At 44.0% G+C, this 23,813-nt stretch overlaps 1 protein-coding gene across 1 annotated transcript in view; it reads left to right on the top strand.

Annotated features, from left to right (window-relative positions):
- The window catches only part of NOX5 (NADPH oxidase 5), a 226,376-nt gene that overhangs the window by 199,233 nt on the left and 3,330 nt on the right, over positions 1–23,813 (top strand). Inside the window, exon 15 of the mRNA XM_086958956.1 lies at positions 12,789–12,955. Coding sequence (XP_086815082.1) covers positions 12,789–12,955 — 167 coding nt within the window. The remainder of the gene's footprint in view (positions 1–12,788; positions 12,956–23,813) is intronic.

Genomic DNA, 23,813 nt, shown 5'->3' with positions numbered 1-23,813 from the left:
TTCGCAATTTTAAAATTAATCATGCATTGCTTTTAAGGAATCGTAAATTTGCGATTCCTTAAAAGCAATCGCATTTTTGGAATTCGCTAAAAATAGCGATTACACCAAAAATGCTTGATGCATCCCAGAAACCTATTTAGGAATCGCAAACGGACGAATTTTGCGATTCGCACCGTTTGCACTTCCTAAATAGGTTGATGCATGTGGGCCTTTGTTCCTAATCTACCGCTAAATTGGACGTGCCACGAGGAACACACAAAAGCCGTTTCAGATAATCATTTTCCGATATTTGAAGGGATTCCCCGCCATATAACCCCATATTTCGCTACCATATGAGGCGACGGCCAGGCTTTTAGACTGGTACACCTGCAGCATCGCTCCGATGGGTTTCTTCCCCATTTTGGAAGCAAAATTAAAGATCGCTGCATTCACCCTCTGAACGTCCCCCTTTTTCCCTAGCAATGGGCCCCAGTTAAGCTTGTTGTCGAAGAGGACCCCTAGGTATGAAAACACATTTGTGAGGGGGATTTTAGAGTCTCCCACTCTGAATTGAAAATTATTCTTTACCGGCTGCTCCACCTGCATAACATACAATTTAGAGTTATTGATTGCCAGGTCCCTATCTGACATAAAGTCAGAAAAGGCGGATAAGACTGTTTGTAAACCCCTGTCTGTCCTGGATATGAGGACAGCATCGTCCGCATATAACAGGACAGGAATCCCTCGCCTACCTACCCTAGGACAATCAGACCTTAAAACCTGTAAAAGGCTATCCAGTTCATTAATGTCAAAATTAAATAGGAAGGGAGCCAGTATACAGCCTTGCCGGACTCCCTTCTTTATGTTAAAATCCTTTGTGACACGCAGGTCTTGTGAAAACCTAACATTAGCTTTTGTTGACTTATGTAGATCCTCAAGAACGTTTACAATACTAGTCTCCACACCCATTGCCTTCATGGATTTTCATAGCTTATTCCTATTTACGAAATCAAAAGCCGAGGACAAATCCCTGAAGTCAAGGTGAATGGTCCCTGAACGAGCAACTGTATATTTGCTCAAAATCAGGAAGAGGTTGGGCAACTGTGTACCTTCCCTGTCGGAACCCGTATTGGGCTTCCGACAGTATCATATTATCCTCGGCCCAAGATGATAATCTTTGCAAGAGGACCCTACCCATCACTTTTACCACTGAGTCTATAAGGGATATAGGTCTATAACAGTTTGGACTGCCTCTATTACCTTTTTTAAAAACAGGGACTATAGTGGAGGTGGCCCAAGACTGAGGGCACCCATGCAGTGCGCCGCATTAAAAACGGAATCCAATATCGGGGCCCAGAAGGTGGGGTCTGACTTGAACAGGTCTGGGGGGATTCCATCAGGGCCCGGTGCCTTTCCAGTGGTTAGGCCTGTTATGCCTAAAAGGATCTCACCGCTCTCAAATCTTAGTACCCCCTCCTGAGTACCATGATAAGTTCCTTGATTTTGCACAGAGGGAAAATCAAACATAAGTTCGAAGTGGGATTCCCACTCCTCCTCTGTTATATGACAATCAAGCACCCTCCGTCCTGGGCAAACAAAGGCTTGTTTACAACGCTCCAGAATTTTGTGCTGTTTCGGAGGGTGTCAGGGTCCAACATCTCCCTCCATGCCTCATCCTTCAGGGATCTCTTACAAACCTCAAGCGTCAGCTTATATTCCCTGCGGCAGGCTGAGACGTCCGCCTGCAATCTTGGTTTTAGTGCCAGGGCTTCCCTAAGCCTCCTCGCTGCTTTAGAGCAATGAAAGTCGAACCATCTCAGACCAACCAGAGTTTGACCTTTTGCTGGGACAGATAGCATCCCTGCAAGCTTTTCAGTAATAGTTTTAAAAGCATCCAGCACCCCCCTTGGTGAGGACCGTTCGGTGGTACACACAGTTAGTTCATCAGCACATACAGTTTTAAGTCTATCAGCGATTGATACAGGGGTCACCTGCGACCACTTTAATCTGCGCATTCCATCAATAAGTCTTATTAAACCTAGTTTTGGTGCAGCCCCTATTTGTTCGACAAGGGGACCTGTCACATAGAGTGTTATGGGGTTATGATCACTAAATTCACTCTCTGTGATCTTAAAGGAGCTTACTGAAAATTGTAGGGAAGATGCAATTAAGACATAGTCAATAAATGATCCCTTCCCATGTCCCTTAAACATTGAAACAGTTAAAGTTGTACGAGGGTCTATTAGGTCTATCGTTGTCATCAGATCAAGATCATTAATCAAAGTGTTTAATAACTCCCCTTCAACTGTATGTTCATAGCGGAAGCCATGCATACGGGGACAGCCCATGTCAGAGATACAAGGCGTTAGTGGCTCACCACAGGGATGTATATTAAAATTGCCGGCGATCATGAGGCTGGGTAAACTTTGACTCAGGGATTGCATTATTACATCACCAAGGGCGATTACATTGCTAGACTCATACGGAGAGACAACAGCGTTATAAAAATTAACCAATCCCAAACTAATGACCCCCTTTTGTATCCTTAATACTTGAATTCCAGGGTGTGTATTTGTTAAAGCGTGCACTTTACATGTTGTTTTCACAGAAATGTAAATTACCAAACCGCCTTTTGGTCTCCCCCTTAAAGAGGGTTTAGCTGGGACAAAAAGGCTTTATAGCCTTCCAGAAAGAGGTTGCCGTCGACTGACGAAGTTTCCTTTAGACAAATGATCAAAAATTGCTTTACCTAAACTATCCATCTAGGGTCCTGAAACCTGGCCGACACACCTGTTATGTTCCAGGATAAAAATTTGTTTGAACAGCCTCAAGGGGGCCCTGCCGCTACAACACTAAGATCCTGTGGTACAGCAGCCGGCTCCAGCCCGACACAAACGGGATCCTGCAGTCAATCACAATCCTCCATGCCCGACAAGGTGTATAATCTATTGTTTAAGGTCTGGCTATAGTCAATTCCAGAGTGTCTGTCCATCAATGGGTAGAGTTGAACAGGAGCGTTACCTGAGGGAATGGGTGCGGATCTAATTCTAGCATCTCCAAATTTATTTATTTATTTATTTTTACAATTTATACAGCACGAACAAATGCCCGTAGCCGTCTCGGCGCTAGAAGCAATGCGTAGAGTTCCCACAGAGGCTAAATCGGCAGCTATTCTTGACCAAATAGCCAGGTCTTTATTTTTCTGCGGAATTGCATCAGGGACGGGCTTTCTCTGATGGCTACTGGCAGAGAATTCCACAATCTGGGAGCAGCCACCAAGAAGCGCCTATCGCCCCAAGTGACTGTTTTGGTTCGCGGCACCAGCAGAAAATGGAGGTTGTTAGATCTGAGCGATCTTGTGGATAGGTGGAACCTAAGATGGGCTTTCAGGAAATGCGGGCCATGATTATGCAGAGCTTTGTACACTATGCATAGGGTTTTAAATTTAATTCTATTCCGGATCTTAAGCCAATGAAGATCTTTTATGGTCTCCGAAATTGGCATGAACTTCGGGATTCCAGACAGGATACGAGCTGCAGCGTTCTGAATTGTCTGCAGTTTACTGGTCACCCTGACCTGGGCATTGATAAATAAGCCATTTCAGTAATCGAGGGAAGACAACACTAGGGAGCTTATCAGTGTCTTTCCTGCTGCAACTGGCAGGAACGGTATGATTTTCTTAATCAGCCTGAGTTTATGGTGGGCGGTGGCTGCTGTTTTGTTTGCATGGGCCATGAAATTCAGGTTCTCGTCAAAAGTCACTCCAAGATTTCTGACAGTAGGGACCGGTTTAGGGGGGGTCCCATATGTAGGCGGCCACCAAGTAGAAGACCAACTTGGTGAGAGATGTCCGAAAATGACCACCTCCGTTTTTTCGGAGTTTAGTTTTAGGCAATTGGAGGCCATCCACTCTCCAATCGCCCGCATGCCCCCTTGACTGAGTATTGGGCCTCATTTGATTTACAATTACACTATGCTGAGAAGATTTTGATATCAGCGTTTCTATGTTAGACAGCCTGGCTTCGAGCATACCTATTTTCTAAATTAGAGGTTCTATTAAGGTGGTCAGCATGGTTTCTAACCTCCCCCAGTAGTCCCCCTGTAGATAGCCCACAGGTGTTATCCCAGTCCTGGCATAAATCTGGGTGGTTGGATTTGCAGAATTTATATCACCCCTAACTGGAGCATCTACCCTATTCCTGCCTGGGCTACCAATCATAGGTTTTCTCAACTGCCTAGGCCCCCGAGTTTTCTTAATTACCACTGGGGGTTTGGCAGGACGAATGGGTTTTGCTTTTACTTTTTGTGCTCTTGTTCTAACTATTTGTGGTGCTGGGGTCGATTCCTGCTCCAATATCATAGATGGAGCTGTGTCATTCAAGTGTGTAGGGTCTACCATTGGTAATTGACTATGCTGTTCCAGTGGAAGCCACTGGTTAGGTGGGGACAAGGCATCAGGGATAGCAGGAGTAAGGGAGAGCCTACCATAAGAGATCGACGGCTCCAAGGATAGCCTGCACTCCGTTATCAAGATTTCATTATTAAGTACAGACTCTGCCCTGGATAAGAAAGCAGCTAATGTTCCAACTACTCCTTTCCCCACCGTATTTTTCCGCCTGCTCATTTTTAACTAGAAGTTCTCAGACAGTTAAAAAACACAAGCGGTTAACACTGGACTGATACAGGTTAACAAACAGAGTTAGAATATCAAGTACGCTATTGGTAAATATGTGTGACAGGGTATGAAAATAAAGGAGAAAAGTAACTCCCCAAGTCTCAAGGCCATACAGCTTATCCCAAAGTCAGTAGGACCACAGTACGTGAATGTGCAAATGTATGATCGCTCCTGCGCCAAATAGGCGACTCACAGGCAAATTATGAGACGTTCCAGTAACAGTTCCAGAAAGAATACCTTCAAATAGAGTACCTGTGTCGGAAACTGCTACCCGACTGAAGATGGAAAGGGGGTAGCCCTGCCCTGCCTCTGCCTGGCTCGGACACGCTTAGACGGACCGGCCCTTGGCCCGGGCTTTGCCCGGCGCTGCCCGCGCGCGTCCCGCGATGCGGGAGCTCTGTTAGCCTTATAAGCGCCTCCTGGCTCTTGCTGGATGCGGAGGCGGTGTGCGCGCCGCAGGTGCTGCCAGGTGTTGTGGTCCTGGGAATGGCGGCAGTGGCGGTAAGGTGCCGAAGGACTCAGTGGCGGTGGCGGCAAAGCTGCTGACAGGTAAGTGTCCCCAATATTACGGCAGGGCTCCCGCTCTAACGGAGCCCTGTAAGCGCCTCCTGGCGCTAGCTGGACGCAGAGGCGTGGTGCGCGCCGCAGGTGCTGCCGGGTGTTGTGGTCCCGGGAATGGCGGCAGTGACAGCAAGATGCCGAAGGACTCAGTGGCGGTGGCGGCAAAGCTGCTGACAGGTAAGTGTCCCCAATATTAAGGCAGGGATCCCGCTCCACCGGAGCCCTGTAAGCCTTATATGTGCCTCCTGGCGCTTGTTGGACGCGGAGGTGGCCTGCGCGCCGCAGGTGCTGCCGGGTGTTGTGGTCCCGGGAATGGCGGCAGTGGCACCAAGGTGCCGAAGGACTCAGTGGCGGTGGCGGCAAAGCTGCTGACAGGTAAGTGTCCCCAATATTAATGCAGGGCTCCCCACTCAAATTGGAGGTAAACAGAGTGATAGTAGCCCTTGAGGGGGAATTGTTCAATAACAACTATGTTTCTTAAAAAAATGAACTATTTGAATTAATTGAAAGAATGTGGGCTTATTTCTCCCATTACCTCTGGCCTGAACTTCTTCCCACGTAATCATCCTCCCCTGAATAATGAACTGGTTAACTACCCCTAGACCGACATCATGCCAAGTTTTCAACTGAGCCAGATGAAAAAGGAGGTTACAACTCTCTACATTCATTAAGTTTTAAGGAATAAAACCCGGCAAATCCACTCTGTTTAAAAGTGGAGAGAAGTTGGTTTGAAAAATCCAAAAGTGTTTTATACCTTGTTTTTTTTGGAAGTTTGGCAGTTTTTAGGAATGTGGGGATTTGAGTTCCTGCTTCTTGGATCATCTTGTTTATAAAAATATTATCAATCCGTTTAGTTTTAGATAATAAGCATGCTGTGCAGTCCAGAAATGCAGATTCATAATATAAATGAACATTCGGTAGTTTAATCCACCCAATTGAGTATCTTAATTGTAGCACTGAGAATTTAACTCTGGCGGCCTTTTTGTTCCAAATAAAAGATCTAACCATCGTATCCATTCCTTTAAAATAGCTTAGATTCATTTTGATTGGAATATTGATAAAAAGAAATAACAGTTAATGTAATATAGACATCTTAATGAGCGCCACTCGACCTATCAAAGTTAATGGAAGGCTAGCCCATTTTTTTAAAGTAGTTTCTGGATTTTAATACTGGTGGCCTCATAATTTAGTTTCGCCAACTGTCCATATTGGGCTGTAACGTATATCCCCAGGTATCGTTTGGGATCTGTTTTTAAAGCCTGCTGTTTCAAACTCTCCAGTAAAAACTCGACCCCCGTATTTAAAGTTATGATCTCAGTTTTACTGTGATTGATTTTATACCCCCATATTGATTCGTATTTTTTAAATTCCACCAAAATCAGTTCTATATTTAATTTATCGGGAGACAGGTACAAAATGGCATCATCAGCGAAGAGTTTTAATTTAGACATTCCACTAATCAGAGCTTTAATACCGAGATTAGCACGTATTTTGATTGCTAATGGTTCTATAAAGAAAGTGAACAACAGGGGTGAGAGGGGACAGCCTTGCCTGGTCCCAATTTTAATATCGACTGACCCTATTAATCACTATTAATTACTATTAATCTAAAACTATTAATTACTAACTGAGCATGCGCCCCTTGGTAAATATTTTGCAACATTGAAATAACTTGGCCCGGAATCCCAAACCATTGGAGCCCAAAAAATAAAGCTTCCCAATTAACTAAATCAAAGGCTTTTTCAGCATTCACCATTATTATGCAGGCTTGTGTCTTATTGACGTTAAAATAATCAAGAGCTTGTATCAAGTAGCCTCTATTTGAAGACATAGCACGCCCGGCTACAAAGCCTGTTTGATCAGTACGAATTACTTCCTTTGCCAAAGTAGTAAAATGCAGTGCCCAGATCTTTATCATAATTTAATAGTCGACGTTCAAGAGGCTGATCGGTCTAAATGAATTCACATTATTTTATGGTTTACCCTTTGTTATAAAGCTGACTACGATCGCCCTCTTAAACTCCGAAGGCACCAAGCCACCGGCCTTGATATAATTAAAAAGTTTCTTGAGGAATGGGGTCAGCTCTTTAACGAAGGTTTTGTAGAATTCAATGGGAATGCCATCTTCCCCACAAGCTTTTGCCCCGGCCAATGATTTTATGACTGCCGTAATCTCAGGTCCTGTAATTTCATTTAAGAGCTGGGTGGCTGCATTCTGTGATATTGTAGGTAATTGTCCTTCGGTAAAATACTCCTGAATCGCTTCTCTACTAGTAGAATATTTTGTAGTATATAGTTGTTGGTAGTGTTCAACAAAGACCTGGGTAATATCACCTCTTTCAGTTACCAAACGATTAGTTTTAGTCTCAACTATTTCCAGAATACAAGCTGATTCCTGACGTCTTTGTTGGCCAAGCCAACATTTTCCCCACCATTTGGCTCTATTTGGAAACCTTTTGTTGGTAAGTCTGGATCACTTCCCTACTGAAATTACTTTCTGGGCTTCCTCAATTCGTGTACACATGTGAAACTTCCCTTGCCCAAGAACTTTTACTTTGCACTGCTGCGTAATGGAGGCTTGGGCTCCATGAGCTTTCAAAAGATATAGTAATTTTACAAAGTCCTTGTGTCTACGTGCTGCTGCAACAGACATATTCGAAAAAAATCTACATTTAGTCCCATCATTTATATCGAATTGTCTCAGCTGGATAGCTTTAGTCAATATCTTCTCCTTGACGCGAAAGTCTGCAAAATTGACTAAGATTGTACGAGGAAACTTCATATTGGGTGGAAGATGCGCTGGTACACGATGTGCCCGGGTCACTGTTAGATCGCCCGAGAACTCTGGAATCACTTTTTTGCTTGAGAAATGTCTCCACCCATTGAAGCGTATGGGCTCCTTCTGACCCATCAGGGACCCCAACAATTCGCAGGTTTGCACGGCGTGAATTATTTTCGAGTTTTTCAATTTTGTTTTCCAAGTGTATTTTATCATGAGCGGCAGAATTTACTTCCTGGAGCATAGCATTCATTTGATCCTCTAGATGAGATATCCTAGATTCAGCTTCCTAAATTCTAATGGGAAAGCATGCCACTGCCTCTTCAATTTTTCCCAGACGTATATGAAGTGCTATCTCAATTTCTTGAGATTTCTTCATGTCGCAAATTTCTTCAAGTATTAGTTTAAGTATGGTCTTGATGTCGATCTGGCGTGTATTGGTGGTTTCACTTTGATTTTCTGCATCAAGTTCCCCCGTTCCTGGCTGCGCCCCATGTTTGCCTTTTAGCGCTGGCGACTCTGCTTGCTCTAAACTGTCATTACCTTCAATGTTCTCCTTTAATGAAGCGGGTGGAGCCCTGACCTTAATCAGAGTTGATGGGGATTCTTGTATCAGTGTCTGTATCTGAGACTGAGCTAATGACTGGACAGATCCTGCAGGCTGATATAAAGTTGGCGTTTTACTATTGAGGAATGAGAGCGACTGAGCAACCACAACCCATGGACTAGTTTGAATGAGAGCGGGACCGCTTTGATCAGACAATGAATCTCGACTTGTAAGAGCTTGATTTAATCCTTCAGTAGGGAAGGAAGGTGGAGGTGGAGATGACGTAGTTGTAGAGGAGGGAGGTGAGGGAAGTGGTTGATTAGATAGTGATACTGAATTCACTACAGACTCAGCAATTGGAACAGCTAAAACACTTTGAGAAGACTGCAAAGAAACTTGAGGGGATAAAGGTAGCAGATTCTTTTTAACAAAAAGGGGAAAGTCTCTAGGATTTTTTGCCTCTTGCTTTTTTCAAACAAAAGAGTCTCTTGTCCAGTATTTTGTTCCTTGTCTTTTCTCGACGACTCTGTGGTCTCAATTAAACTTGTCTCGTTTAAATCTTCCACCATTAACTGATTTTCGAAGATGCCCGTCTCTGAACCTTCGGAGCTGAAGCTTAGCTCATCATGAAACACTTTATTGCCAGCTTTTACTGCTGCCTGACTGAGTTTGGCTTGAAACAGGCATTTTTTAGTCTTCACAGAAGCTGCGTCCAATTTGGCAGCTGCCGCCGCCACTTTCAATGGTTTCCTCATATTAGCAGTGACCACCCCCTTTAATACAACAGTTTACAGCCGTAATTGTCTTTTTTTCCTTGTCCTTTATAATATTACTATTGACAAAAACGTGCTAGGACATTGACTTTGCCTTTTTACCTGAAAGAAAAGCTGCTCACCCAAGTCTGCCTCGAAAAATCTGCAAATACCCCCTCAGCTCTTTGAGTCATGAAAGCCACTCTCCTTCCACAGCCAGGATACATTGAATTTCATTCAGTACATGATACAGCCGTTTCCCTTTTCCTTGTCACTTCGTTCCACTTCACGAATTAATGGAACCAGTCCGGGCGGTTACAGGACGCCACTGCAATCCAGCAGCTCCCGTGCTTCCCTCCTTCCACAAGTATAGGCTGCTGTCCGTCAAATGTTGTGTAGTGCCTTCACGCTGGAAAAAGAAAGAAACCTCCCGCTAACCGCGAGCTGCGATACAGTGAAGGGAGAAAACTCTCACTCTTCCCCCGGTCTTGCGGCTCTTGCCGCTCCAGCATAGAACAGGTCGCCACACAGCGTTCTCCTCCGAATCAGCCGTGCTCCATAACCGAGGGGAGGACCAATCCATCACCTGGACTAGGTGAAGGAGGGTTCTCCTCCATAGCCCGACCAAGCTTCATCACACTTTAGGGTTTTCATATTCACATAGAGAAAAGACAAACAGCGTTACAGATCACTTGAATCATTACAGTTTGTTGCACCATTCCTGGTCTGGTGTTCGCCATGTGGTGGCATGTCAGTAAGTGAATGGAAGAGACGGCTGAGCCCTCAGGCTGTGTCAGGAGGTAACGAGGGAGACGAGTGCATTCATCTGTTCTGCTTCAATATGTCCATACTATGAACTGGGGTGTTGTCCCTGAACTGGGGAAGGGTTGAATGGGGGCTTCTATTCAGACACAGTGATAGTTGCGATCTTACCTGTGATGGAAGCATTGGGGGACCAAGGGGTCCATGAAAGGCAGAGAAGATGGCATAACTCAGGCCTCCATATCGAGTTTACAGCAAAGGTCATCATTCCGGGTGAGTTGGTTGAAGTGATCAAGGAGAGTGTCCCAGGCCGCTGAGATGGGCCGCCTGCATAGGTGCTGGACTTCTTTGTATCACAATTCCTCCAATTCTGCCTTTCCCAACCTGTTCATTGCCCTGTGCCATCTGAGGGCACTCGCTCTGACCTTTACTGTAATGTGAGAACCTTTTTGGAGAGCAGAAGGGCCATGCCCGCAAAGCGAGTCCTCACCTTGTGTTACTTCCTACACTCGAATATGCTGAGAACGCAGTCTTCCCATGTGTTGATGTCTGTAAATTTGGTAACCTCTCATAATAATCTCGGCTCTGGAACAACCTGCCCCCAGACCTTCGTCAAGCTCAGGACCTTATCAGCTTTAGACGGGGACTAAAAACTTGGCTTTTCTCACAATAAGTCAGCTGCCCTGGGTAGGTCTGCTCTGCTCTGCTCTGCTACTGGTTTCTTTTTTTCCCAGCGCCTGGATACTCCAGGGAGTATCTGTGCGCTTTATAAGTACCCAGTAACATAGTAACATAACAATACTGTGTGGAAGGAATGCCAGTAAGTGGAGATGCTGTAGATTCGCGGAGACCATCCGGCACAGGGGTCAACTAAGGTGTGCTTGAGAGAAGAAGCGAGTAAGCTATTTCTGGATCAAATAGGCCCTGTGTAAAACGGAGAATTGTATACTTTCAAACTCTGCATTTCTGGATACTAGCTGGGGAAATTCCATGGCCCATTTCTATTCTTTGTCATGCCAAGCACACACTATATTGTCCTCCCATTTGCCTAGCAGAGCTGCCAGTGGGTACCCTGTGTTCTCCCAGATGGCTTTTTATCTCCTCGTTATTAAGTGGCGCCCCATTCCCAGGTGTAGTAGGGCTGGTTTGATGAAGTGCGTTAGGGGCTCTTTATCTTGCATGGACTAGAGGACACGACAAGTGTGGTACAGCTGCCTGAATGTGAGAAACTGTCCGCCAGCAAGAGCATGGTCAGGGACCAGTTGTTCAAAGGAGAGAAGATGTCCTTCTGCTAAGAGGTCTCCGACGGTACTAAGGGAGTGCTCTTGCCAGCTCTCCAAGTCGAAGGCAGGATATCGTAGCAGGCTCATCAGAAGGAGTGTTGAGGCATCAAATGGGGTGTAGCACATAATTTGGTAAACCCTTGCAAGGCACATATGGGCGATATTGACCTGCAAGGACCCTGTGGCCTGGGGTGTAGCCTGCGAAGCAGGAAATTGTGGAGCAAGGAGATTGTCAGGGGTCCGGCTCCGTTGCATGTCTCTCCCATGTACCTTCCTGCCAGTCACCATGACACCCATTGTAGGTTCCCCACCAGGTAGTATGCCTCAAATGATGGAGCGTCAAACCCACCTCTACCTACTGCGAGCTGCAGATTTTTTGGTGCTAAGCGGTGTCGCTTGTTACCCCGAGAACCAATGGAGTTCCTTAAGAATGGGAGTGATGTATTCATATTTCATCAAGCCATGGATTATGTGTGCTGCGGCATGTAGGATACCCTTAAGAAGTGTCTGTGTGGCGTCTGAAAGGCCATGCCGTAGGGGGTTACCATCATCTAGATTTGAGAGAAAGAAGGCTTAAACAGCAGAACTGAACTCGCTTTCTACAAGAAACAGTTTCGCTTTCATTAGTCGAGAGAGCTGGTACTAGGTTTTCTTTGTTTTACTTGACAATGTGTTCCTTAAGGTTGAGGTTGGTGTCCAGGGTGAATCAATGTAACGTGACATTCACAAAAAGTAGGGGTTCAAAGCCAGGTTTGTACTGTTTCTCGTTTGTTGGTCTTGACTAATAACAGGATTTCTGTTTTAATTGGGTTGAACTTTAGGGGGTTGTGGACATCCAGATCTGGATTACATGTAGGCAGTGTTTGAGTCATTGGGCATCTGAAGCATAGGAGGCTTTCAAGTAGAGTTGTGTGCCATTGGTATTTTGGTGAATCTTGATGCTGTTATCTGTGATATGAGCACTTAGCGACTCCATGAAGAGGTTGAAGATGACAGGGAACAGTGCGGAACTCTGCAGGACTCCGCAGGTGATAGGAATATTTTGGGAATTAAAGGTGTCCATGTGAACAAACTTGTGTTGGATGGAAACCGGGTCGAACTCACCCAAATACTCCTTCAAGGTGACTCGTCATTCCTCTTCTCCTGCCAGTGTTGTCTTGCAAGTGAACTGTAAGTCTGATGACAAAAACACATTGTTGATATTGCTGACACCAGGTATACTTTCCCAACTACATTACAAATAACTTGGACAATAAAATATGAGCTCCTTTTATTATGGCCATAATCTTGTTACAAGTTATGTTCTGATACAGTCTCCATTTGTTCTGTCAAAAGCTGTTGGTGGTTGGGAATCCTTGGCATTGGCGGGCAAGTAGCACTGAGTATTCTTAATTAGAAGCAGCTTAGTGCTTGTTTGACTCAAACCAGTTTGTGCTTGGCCCTCCTCTAGGCCGTTTCCTGGAGATGCACATGTATATGACCTCAGCATTGAGCAAGAACGACATGAAGGCAATTGGCCTGCAGATGGCTCTCGACCTCTTGGCAAAGAAGGAGAAGAGAGACTCCATCACTGGTCTCCAAACAAGGACCCAACCAGGCCGCCCTGACTGGAGCAAGGTAAGCTCATTGGTCATAATATGCTTTTTAAACAATCGCCACTTCCTTGAATTAGGTAACTTGTCCTCTGATTATGGTTCGCTAACCTCTGCATCGCCACAATGGTGCCAAACCTGCCCACAGTGAAATACAGTCCACCATTATATCTGATGCCAAACTCCTAGGCTCTTTCTAGATATTTACCTGTGCACGCATTCTTCATTCGAAACTCCATAAAAAAGCTGTGGCCAAAGGTCACTGAACTAAAAAAGTTTGCATACTCAGGTCTACATTTTGTATCTCGGTCCCTCCTATAATATGGCACTGCTTTCTTGGTACATCCGGCCCTTCCAGATTCGTGTCACTCTCCTATACGTTGAACAAACCCTGATAGTCAGGCCTTCATGGTCTGGCTTGGCCAAGCAACCTCCTTTCGCCCCATGGCCCCTGCATGAAACACTGTTGGTAGCTGGGGCCAAATGTAAGTGCTTTCATCACCCCAAACCACTGAACGGTGGGAAACAGCCTGCTCTGGGTATAGATGGTTCTGCTGTAGAAGGGATGGATTTCTGATTGAAATGGTACTTGGTGCCTCATGAAAATAATGCGCCTACTTCCAGGATACAAAACTATCTATAAACCTGCAGTTCGAGTTAATAGCCGACAAATTGAGTAATGGTCTGAGGTCCAATGTACATTGACTAGACTCCTGGGCCTCATCCTTTCGGCTTCTACTCTTTGGTAGGGTCCAGGTGGCAACCTTGTGCCTCGCCTTTGGTTTGGGTAAGATAAGGTCCATGGCCCTGCTAGTGGTGGGCTCAACAAGATACAGAGCACTTGCCCTCTAAATTAAATATATAAATAAATGTCAGTCGAGCAAGGTGGTAGTCAAAATCCCTGAAAAACAAAGCTTCCTATTATAAACAGGTTTCTAGCGACCCAAATGAAATAAATAAAAATCATTAGCGGAGCGAGCCGTTTTTAGCAGTATTAACCCCTTCCCTGCACCATGGGCACACGCCGCCCGTGACTCATGACGGCGTGCAGCCATCATGAGCACCCAAGGGGTTAAAATAAAAATAAAACACTGTTCATCTACAAAAAGTTCCAAGAAACTAACAAAAATATAAAAGATAACGAGAACTGAAGTTCAAAAAACATGTGTCTTATACCTCGGTTGTGCCTGATGCATCCTTGGAGCCAGGCTAGGAGTTAGAGTTTTCAGTGTGCCTAGAGCACAGAGGCTCAGTTCTACCATCATTCGAATCAAGGGGGCAGATTTACAAGACCCTTGTGACACTTTTGCGCCACCATTGCATCACTTTTGTGACGCATCTGCGGCGTAAACAATGCAGCCAATATACAATGTGAAGCGTCTAGGGAGATGGGTCACGTTGTAAAGCCCTGCGTCACATTTTACCTGCGTCAGGTATAATGTAGGCAGGGTGGGCGTTCCAACGCAGGAAAACCTTGCAAAAGTGATGCAGTGAAATCTACAAGATTTTACTGCGTCACTTCTAGTACGCCACTGCGTCAAAACCTGACACCTGTTTGAAGAGGCGTAAGGAGTGACGCGGTGTAGTGGGAATAGGTCTCAAAATGCATTGCTGGAGTCGTGTCATGCTTGCAACACGACTCCAGCAGATGCATCAGAATTTCTGACGAATCTGTCAATCCTTGCACAGTGGCGTGCCGTATTGTAAATACGGCGCATCTATAGTGGCGCAAGGGTTTGTAAGAGTGGCACAGGGAAAGTGATGTATCTCTACAGACCCATCACTTTCTTGTAAATCTGCCCCAAGGTGACTTGCGCACAACTTTAAATGTGAGGTGTAAATGTGTCCTGCTAGTGCTGAACTCCCAGCTCCTTGATGCTCCTTGGGCTCGCTGGTGTCTGATCAGGAGAGAGGATGGGATTGTCCCAGCAGACTTACCTGAGGGCTTTCTCCAGTGCCTCTTCAGAAGAAAGCAGCCTCTTTTAGCTATTATTATTCAATTATTTATTTCGGTCAATTTTAGACCATAAAAGCGCATAAAAAAACATAAATAAAATTCACTATAAAAAAATACAAAGTGCATTGTGCAGAGCGGAAATTACAATACACAACTAGCATGGAGGGACTAAAGATTATTACTATCAGGTGGACCTAAAATATGGGTGCTATGTTCACAGGGGTGTTTGGAGGCACATCTTAAATGATCATATTAATCATTTCAGATAGTTAATCTATGTCCATTTGTGGCTGGTACCTCTTCAGCAACGATCTCAATAAAATCGGGGAAATCCCATTAAACAACCATACAAAATGCAATTCAATGTACATAATATATACCAGAAGTAGACTCTGCAAAATAACAGGGTGCATAAGTTGATTCCATATAAGGAGAACATATTTCCTTACTCAGGGAAATAGAGGACCTTTGCACACCCTAATGGTGGCTAAATAAATGCAGCGCTTAATGCTTAAAAATAGCACTTTGTATTAAAAATAGACTACATAGTGGAAATTAAATGCCCATTATCAAGTCGTGCACCAGCTCCTAAGACCTTCGCCAAGAATCGTAATACAGCTTCTTTCCTTAGGATCCAGGCAGTGAGCAAATATTTGGTCAATCCAAATACAACTATGCTGTTAGTATCAGATCTGGAAAACCTGAGGGCAGAGAGATATTTCCTCACTTCTAGACTGAGCCATAGGGGCAGATCCATTTGCGTCTCGGTCTAATGTAACAAGGGCAGAAAAATGAAAAATTATCAATATTTTCTATTATGCTGGTAGAACTTTTGCAAAAGGAGATGCCTCCTTGAATTTTGCTCCACCTACAGGTAAATGCATCTAGAGGTAAGATTCTGAGTCTAACTTCAATGTAAAGAGTTTTAGCAGAAGGCAGAATGATTTCATCTAAAAACATTTCAAACTTGTTAACCGAGTTAGCGATGTGGGGGACACCGCTTATAATCTGTGGGGATATTAACATATCTTTATCCATCGGAGAATTGAAGAAGTGGCCCCGGCACCATAAGGGGTGCAAGCCAAAAGTGTTTAAAGCTTTGTATAACTTGGTTACAGATCATGGATTAGAGGATGCCTGGGGTCATTTAAATTCTACAGACCCGGGATATACTTATTACTCTTTTCCCCACAAAAAGTTTGCGCGTCTAGATTGTTTATCGGCATTGTTAATCGAGGGGGTTTCAATTCAAATTCTGCCAAGAATCACATCTGACCACTCTCCAATTGTGCTTGGGGTTTCTGTCTGGCTTTTTTACCTCCGGTCCAAATATTTTCTTTTTATCGGAAATTATGTCTGAATGAAGATTTTCAGGGACGTATGTCAGAGTGGATTAAGGAATTTTTTTCTATTAATTGGTATTCTGAGAAACATGCAATAGTATGGGACTCATTCAAGGCATGCTTCAGGGGCGAGATATTAAGCTTTGTTAGCTAGACTAGTGAAAGGGAGAGGTTAGATGGACCGATCACAATGGAGGAGTTGGAAGCAGCTGTTAATGGACTAGCTTTGGGGAAAGCTGCTGGACCCGATAAACGTCCGGCAGAAATATATAAGTCGTTCTTCAGTGTACTAAAACATGATATGCTACACATATTTAGGGCTGCACAGAAGGCATCTGCCCCTAAATCATGGGCATAAGCCACTATTGTGGTTTTTGGCAAAAAAGGTAAAGACCCTGAGTTAGTGGGCTCTTATAGGCCAATCTCATTAATGAATTGTGACACCCAAATATATTCTAAGATCTTAGCTACTCAATTGTCTCAAGTTATTACCCCTTTAGTGTCCCAGAATCAACATGGTTTCATTCCTGAACGCAGTACAGTATCACATGTCAATAAAGTGGTGACGCGGTTGCACAGACGAAAAAGCGGAAACTAGGCCTTATATTACTGGACGCAGTAAAGGCATTTGACAGTGTGGAGTGGGCTTACTTGTGGGAATTGATGTTACGGATGGGTTTTGGTACACAATTCATAAATGCCCTACAAGTTTTGTACACTTCACCAGTCGCCAAGATTGCATCAATGGGCTTACTTTCCAAAACGGTTAACATCACTCTGGGCAAAAGGCAGGAGTGCCCCAGCTCCCCGTTGCTGTTTGCGCTCTTTATAAACCCGTTTCTAGAACAGTTGAGGAATCATTTTTTGATCAAGCCTTTCACGGTTCACAATGTACCTTATTCAGTGTTTGCATATGCAGACGATATCGCTGTAACTACTTCTGATCCCGTTTTAGTGCTCCAAGAGATTGAGCGTCTTGCAGTGTCATTCGGTCAAGTATCAGGATACATATTAAACGTCACGAAGACACAGGTTTTAATTACTGATCAAGTGATCATGCATGATGTTCGTGTGGTAAAAGAAGTGATGTTTCTGGGTATCAGAATCAGATCATCTATGTATGAATTGGCTAACGTCAATTGGATGTCGCTACTATATAGCATTCAGGATTAATTGGATAGGTGGTCTAGAATGCAATTTACTTTGATCGGTAGTAGCAATATCATTAAGATGAACATCTTACCCAAGGTGTTGTATGTTTTTCGAGCTGTTTCGTTGGAAATTTCTGTGGCACAATTGCAGCATTTACAGTCCATCTGCTCTAAGTTCCTTTGGGCTCCGGGTAAACCCAGACGAGCCATGAGATTTTTGACTACCTATTGAACGGGGCGTGGCTTGTTATTCCGGATTTTGCCTTTTATTTCTATGCTTGTTTTTTGTTAAAAATGCGTATTTTATTAACGGGAAAAGATATTGGTAATATTGCGGAGGCCCCGTCTATTTTTCAGATCTTGCTGGGTCCTGAGGCACGTCAATGCTTCTTTAAACAAATTGATGGCAGCTACTACAAGCATACAAGGTTTAAGGTCTTGATATCAGCCTTCAATGTTTGGAAAAGAATACGAAAGATTTGTTTAGTTGAGAAATTATCTCGTTATACCCCAACAAATGCTGTACAGCTTCTTCCTCCTATTTTTTGGGACACTATTGCTGTAGGCTGGAGGATAAAGGGTGTTGCCGAATTTGGGGATTTTTTTTGCATTGATGGTTCGCTAATGTCCTATGAAGAATTATCTCGACAGTATAATTTGCCTAAAAACTAATTTTTTAAGTTTCTTCTGCTTAGAGATTTTATTTTCCGGAAAAAAGTTAGATCAGACTCTAGTCCAGTAGTTATCGCGGTTCAACGCCAGGTTAAAATTGGGGTGATGTATCAATTATTGTTATCTTGTAGAAAGGATGATCTAGATAAACGCAATATTAAATGGGCTTCGACCCTGGGCATTGAGAATGTGAGTTACAAGGAAGTTATTATCAGGTCCAGGGATACCATGCTATCTGCGAATTTGAAAGCACAATGTTTGAAAACTTTTTTAAACTTATATTACACGCCGGCACGCATGCGAAAATGGGGGACTGGGCAAGATGGGAAATGTTTTCGGCGTGGGGGGGACATTGCAGATATGTTGCATATTTTTTTCTCGTGTGGTTGTTTGACAAATTATATTCAACATATTGAGCAATTTTTGTTTAGAGTAATAGGAGTTCAAATTGTTATAACACCGACAATGATGCTTTTGGGTGTTGGGCCTGAAGTTGGTAAGGGTGCTCCCCTATACAAATATAGATATTTTATGTTTGTTGCAATGACTGTTGCCCGATTATGCATTGCGACTGATTGGCTACAGGTTGAACCTCCCTCCTTCGAACGATGGAGGGCAAAGATGTATAATTTATTTCAGCTAGAGTTTAGTTTGTATTCTGTTAAAGGGGTCAAGAAACAAAATATTGGCTTAGGAATCTGGGGGGCGTTTTCTGATTATGTGTCTGCTTACTCTTTTTCAATCTATGTATTCATCCATTGAGTTACTGTGGAAAGAATTAATGAAAAAGAAAAACATTTCAAACTTGGAGGTTGGTTTGTGGCTTCAGAACTGATCGGTAAAATTTCCGGCATCATTTGATCGGTGCCATTGTTCTATAACAAAACCACCAATAGATATTGAATAAAGCACCTTTCATAGCTTTTTTAATGGATCATGCCATACAGTCTGACACCCTTAATTTGATGGCCCAGCCTTTCACGTAAGAGAATTCTCCAATGGGGCAACCCAGTATCCCTGGGCAGTTAATCAATATTATAACAATTGGTTCCTTAGGGTGTACTACATTTCTTTTTACTTACTCATAATTGTATGTAGTATATAAGGTAAAGATCAGAATCCGACACCAATCATGTATTTATGCACTATTTTATGAATTATAGTCATTCATAAATACTCTTTGTAAATTTCAAGATAGGCTGTACAATAAGTGATAAAAAGTGCAAGTTTGTGACATGTTAGTGCTCAGTGCTGGCGGCGCAAAGGTGAACAAAGAACTATACAATAATTATATACAAGAAAAGATGCACAGTAATTCAACTTGGTCTTCACAGTCTCAAATATACCACTGTATACTACATTTGTCAGTTTTCAGTACAGGATATTGATAAGACAGATCCAACTATTCATCGACGTTTCGACCCTCTACAAGCGCACATGTGGCGTCAAACACTGGTCTTCATCAGGACTGGGAGGGAAAGGAACAGCCTGAGTGATTTAAAAAAGGAGGTGTTTTTTAATAGGGGTATTCTGAGAGGTATCTTAGTTCTAATGCCTATGCAAGCCATAGCTCTAATGCCTATCTTAGTTCTAATGCATATTCAAGCCATAGCTGCACTCACCTTCAGGTGAACCCAACCGGGTTCGAGGTGGGGCTTGAACAGCTTGAACTGCGTGCGTCTGTTCAGATAGAAAAGGACCTAATTAGTACCTTAATTCTATAAGTGGAGTTGGGACAATGTTATTTAGCCCACTTCCTATCTTCCTTACCTGTCAGCGGTGCGTGGAGTGATCCCCCGACGGTTATTCTTATTATTGTGCTATGCCCACTTTTATCCTAACTGAAAAAATGAGGAGTATGTATTTAGTGATATTTAAATTGCATTATTAAACAAACACTGAGCGTGAGTCACACATTGCAGCGGTAATTCAACTCACCTGGGTATTGGGGTTAATCTTGTACCCAGTCGTGGTTCAACTTACGAATTGCAGAACCAGAGATTTATTTGGTCAAAGTCCCACTACAACCAGAATAAAGGTGAGTGCAGCTATGGCTTGCATAGGCATTAGAACTAAGATGCCTCTCAGAATACCCCAATTAAAAAACACCTCCTTTTTTAAATCACTTAGGCTGTTCCTTTCCCTCCCAGTCCTGATGAAGACCCGTGTTTGACGCCACATGTGCACTTGTAGAGGGTCGAAACGTCGACGAATAGTTGGATCTGTCTTATCAATATCCTGTACCGAAAACTGACAAATGTAGTATACAGTGGTATATTTGAGACTGTGCAGACCAAGTTGAATTACTGTGCATCTTTTCTTGTATATAATTATTGTATAGTTCTTTGTTCACCTTTATGTCACAAACTTGCACTTTTTATCACTTATTGTACAGCCTATCTTGAAATTTACAAAGAGTATTTATGAATGACTATAATTCATAAAATAGTGCATAAATACATGATTGGTGTCGGATTCTGATCTTTACCTTATATACTACATACAATTATGAGTAAGTAAAAAGAAATGTGGTACACCCGAACGAACCAATTCTTATAATATTGTTTCATGTAAGAGAGCCACTTTACCTTTAGGTTAGTGTCCAGACCCAAGACCTGTTGTAATTCAGCTCTATTAGGGTCCATCTTCATAATAGAATCCGTATTGAGAAAGCTACATACTATGCAGACAGAATCCAGAGGGCAGAGAATTCCGCCAAGGAACTGTTTAGCATATATAAGTCTCTAGCCACCCCTAAAACTGCAAGTCTAGATAAAGATCACTCAGTAGCAGCATGCAACTGCATTGCTACTTATTTTGGAGATAAAGTGTCTAAAATCTACGCTGCTTTCCCCGAAATACCTCATGCAGCGAAAGAGCCAATAGACCTAGCAGCAGAGGAAGATGATCGTAATCGGTTACTTAACTTTATCACCCCTTCACCGGAAGAGCTAAATAAAATCTGTAGGTCTGTTAAATCTGGTTCTCCTCGAGATCCCGCACCCCCTAAAAGATTGAGTGACAGTTTGGAGACCCTGAAACCCTACATCAGGCATGTGCTAGATGTCTCCTTCCGATCCAGTTCAATACCTGAGGACTGGAAACAGGCTGTGGTGCTTCCCCTCCGCAAGAAGCCCAACATTAGCTTCGAGAACTTGGACAATTTACGCCCCATCTCCTTGCTGCCTTATCTCTCCAAGGTAGCGGAGAAGGTGGCAAATAAACAGCTAATGACATATGTGGAGGAAGGCAACCATGTTCACCCTACCCAATTCGGGTTTCGGCCCCGTCATTCGACGGAGTCCGCCCTTCTGAGGGCTACCGAAGCCCTCAGGCAGGGTGCTGACGAGGGACAAACAATGGCGCTAATTTTATTAGACCTTAGCGCCGCGTTCGACACTGTAGCACATTCCATCTTGCTACAGTGTCTGGACAAGGTCGGGGTGAAAGGGGCAGCGTTGAAATGGATTTATTCATTTCTCACCGGCCGGGGTTTCCAAGTGAGGCAAGGTGACTACTACTCGGAGCGAATTCCTTTGGACCAGGGGGTGCCGCAGGGCTCGTCCCTGAGTCCAACACTCTTCAATCTTTATGTCGCTCCGATTGCCACCTTAGTAGAGAGTCACGGCCTCAGCTTGGTGTCGTATGCCGACGACACGCAGTTGGTCATCTCCCTATCGCGCGCACCCGGTCTTTCGGCGGACATCTTCAGAGCATGCATGCAAGACCTTGCTGCCTGGATGTCCGCCAATTGCCTCAAGCTCAACGGGGGCAAGACCGAGGTGCTGGTCGTGGGGGGCTGCCAGTCTGCGTGGACGTCGGCATGGTGGCCATCTTCCCTGGGCCCAACACCCATTCCTTGCCAAAAAGCGAGGAATTTGGGCATTTGGTTTGATGCCGCCCTCACCTTTGGCCCTCAGATCAATCAGGTGGTCGGACTATGCTTCGGGACCCTTAAAAGCCTCAGGAAGACGCTGAAGTTCTTGCCTGTGAGAGCCCGACAGACCTTGGTACATGCACTAGTTACATCGAGGATGGACTATGGCAACCTTCTCTATTTAGGCACCCTGGAGAAGAATCTCAGCAGCTTACAGGTCCTACAGAACGCCGCTGCACGATTGGTGCTTAGATTACCCAGAAGAGCTGCTTCTGCAGCGGCTCTCCGGTCCTTGCACTGGCTCCCGGTCAGAAGCAGGGTAGAATTTAAAGCACTTTGCACGTGCCATCGGATCATTAATGGGAGATCCCCTCTCCCTCTACAAGGACTCTTGACACCTTCTGAGCCTCCCCGTTCTCTGAGATCTTCCGGCTCTGGACTCCTGGTTGTCCCTAAGGTATCCAGAGCACGGATGGGGGGAAGATCTTTTAGATGCCTTGCAGCCGCTAGATGGAACAAGCTGCCCATGGCGTTACGACCAGAGCCATCTGAGTCTATTTTTAGAGCTAAGCTCAAAACTGCTCTATTCGCTTAGTAGGTGTGCCGCTTCTGTATGGTCCAGTAACAAAGTAGCTCCTCAGCGCGGGGACACGCCGTTGTTGCGTCACCATGCGCTTTACAAAACTCCCTAATTAGAAAAAAAATAGAAATAGTTGGTGTTGGGACCATAGCCTCATGGGCATTATTAATCCTCCCTGAAGCTTGTCCAGGACAAGCTTACAGAAATTGTTTTTAAAGTTGTCAAAGAGGCTTATTGGTATATATTTCCCAGGGTCACCTTTGTCACCCTTTTTATAAATTGGCATGATGTGTGCACCAGAAACAGGTAGAGCCGAGCCACTTAGTATCTCATAGAATAGAAAATGTATATAGGGTGCCCAAATATCAATCTCAGATTTGTATAGGTCCCGAGGGATCATGTCGGGACCTGGGGCCTTCTCCAGTTGAACAGACTCAATAGCCTTACTGGTATCAAGGATTTTTGTTAGTGGCAGCCTTGATATAGCATCTGCTGGATGAAAAGCATCACGATAATTATCAGAAAATAAAGCAGAAAAATGATCGAACCAAAGATAGGGTTAACGATGTACTGTTGATGTGCTATCAACTAAGCTACCATGGGCTAATATTTGCCAAAATACAATATTATTTCTATTCTGAGAAGCATCTGGCAGGTCTCTTCCCACCCACGTTTTTAATGGCCAGAATATACTAGTAAGAGGATCAAGCTTCTCTTATAGCCACTTTGTTGTGAGATTTAATGGCAAAGATACAATGGAATTTGGCCTGACAGCATCCCTTGCAAAAACATGGAGTTATCTTATGACCTCGCATATTGGAATTAGACAAGAGTCCTTTAAAGGAAGCAAACGATTTTGCGTGAAGAATAATTATTGATATAATCTGATAACATGAGTTTTCAACAGGAGCCAAGATGGTAGAAATAAAGTCATAAATATTGGCCAGTAAGGCAAGGTTCCCTGAAATACCCGGCCATTTTATTCCTATTCTATTGTTGGAATTAATAAGCTCATTACGGTGCTAGGGTCCAAGACAGGCAGATCTTGAAAGATTTTAGTAGTCTAGAGCAATATGATCACTGTTCCACCTTGGGATGATCTTCAAATTGAGAAACATACCCCAGATCCTAATATCCAAGACATAATAGTTGAATTCTGCTTTTCTGGTAGCCCCTTCTAAATGTAAACTCTCTGCTCCGGTCTGATGTAGACCTCCCATTGCATGCTCATAAGCCATGAGACAGGATTAATGATGCTAACTGTAGGTTGGCTGTATGGCAGGTTTCAATAGAAACAGCCTCC

The sequence above is a fragment of the Lissotriton vulgaris genome, chromosome 2_1 (genome assembly GCF_964263255.1).
Source record: "Lissotriton vulgaris chromosome 2_1, aLisVul1.2, whole genome shotgun sequence".
NCBI classification, from domain to species: Eukaryota; Metazoa; Chordata; class Amphibia; order Caudata; family Salamandridae; genus Lissotriton; species Lissotriton vulgaris.
Note: the sequence above shows the minus strand (reverse complement) of the source record. Positions and strands in the feature narration are given on the sequence as shown.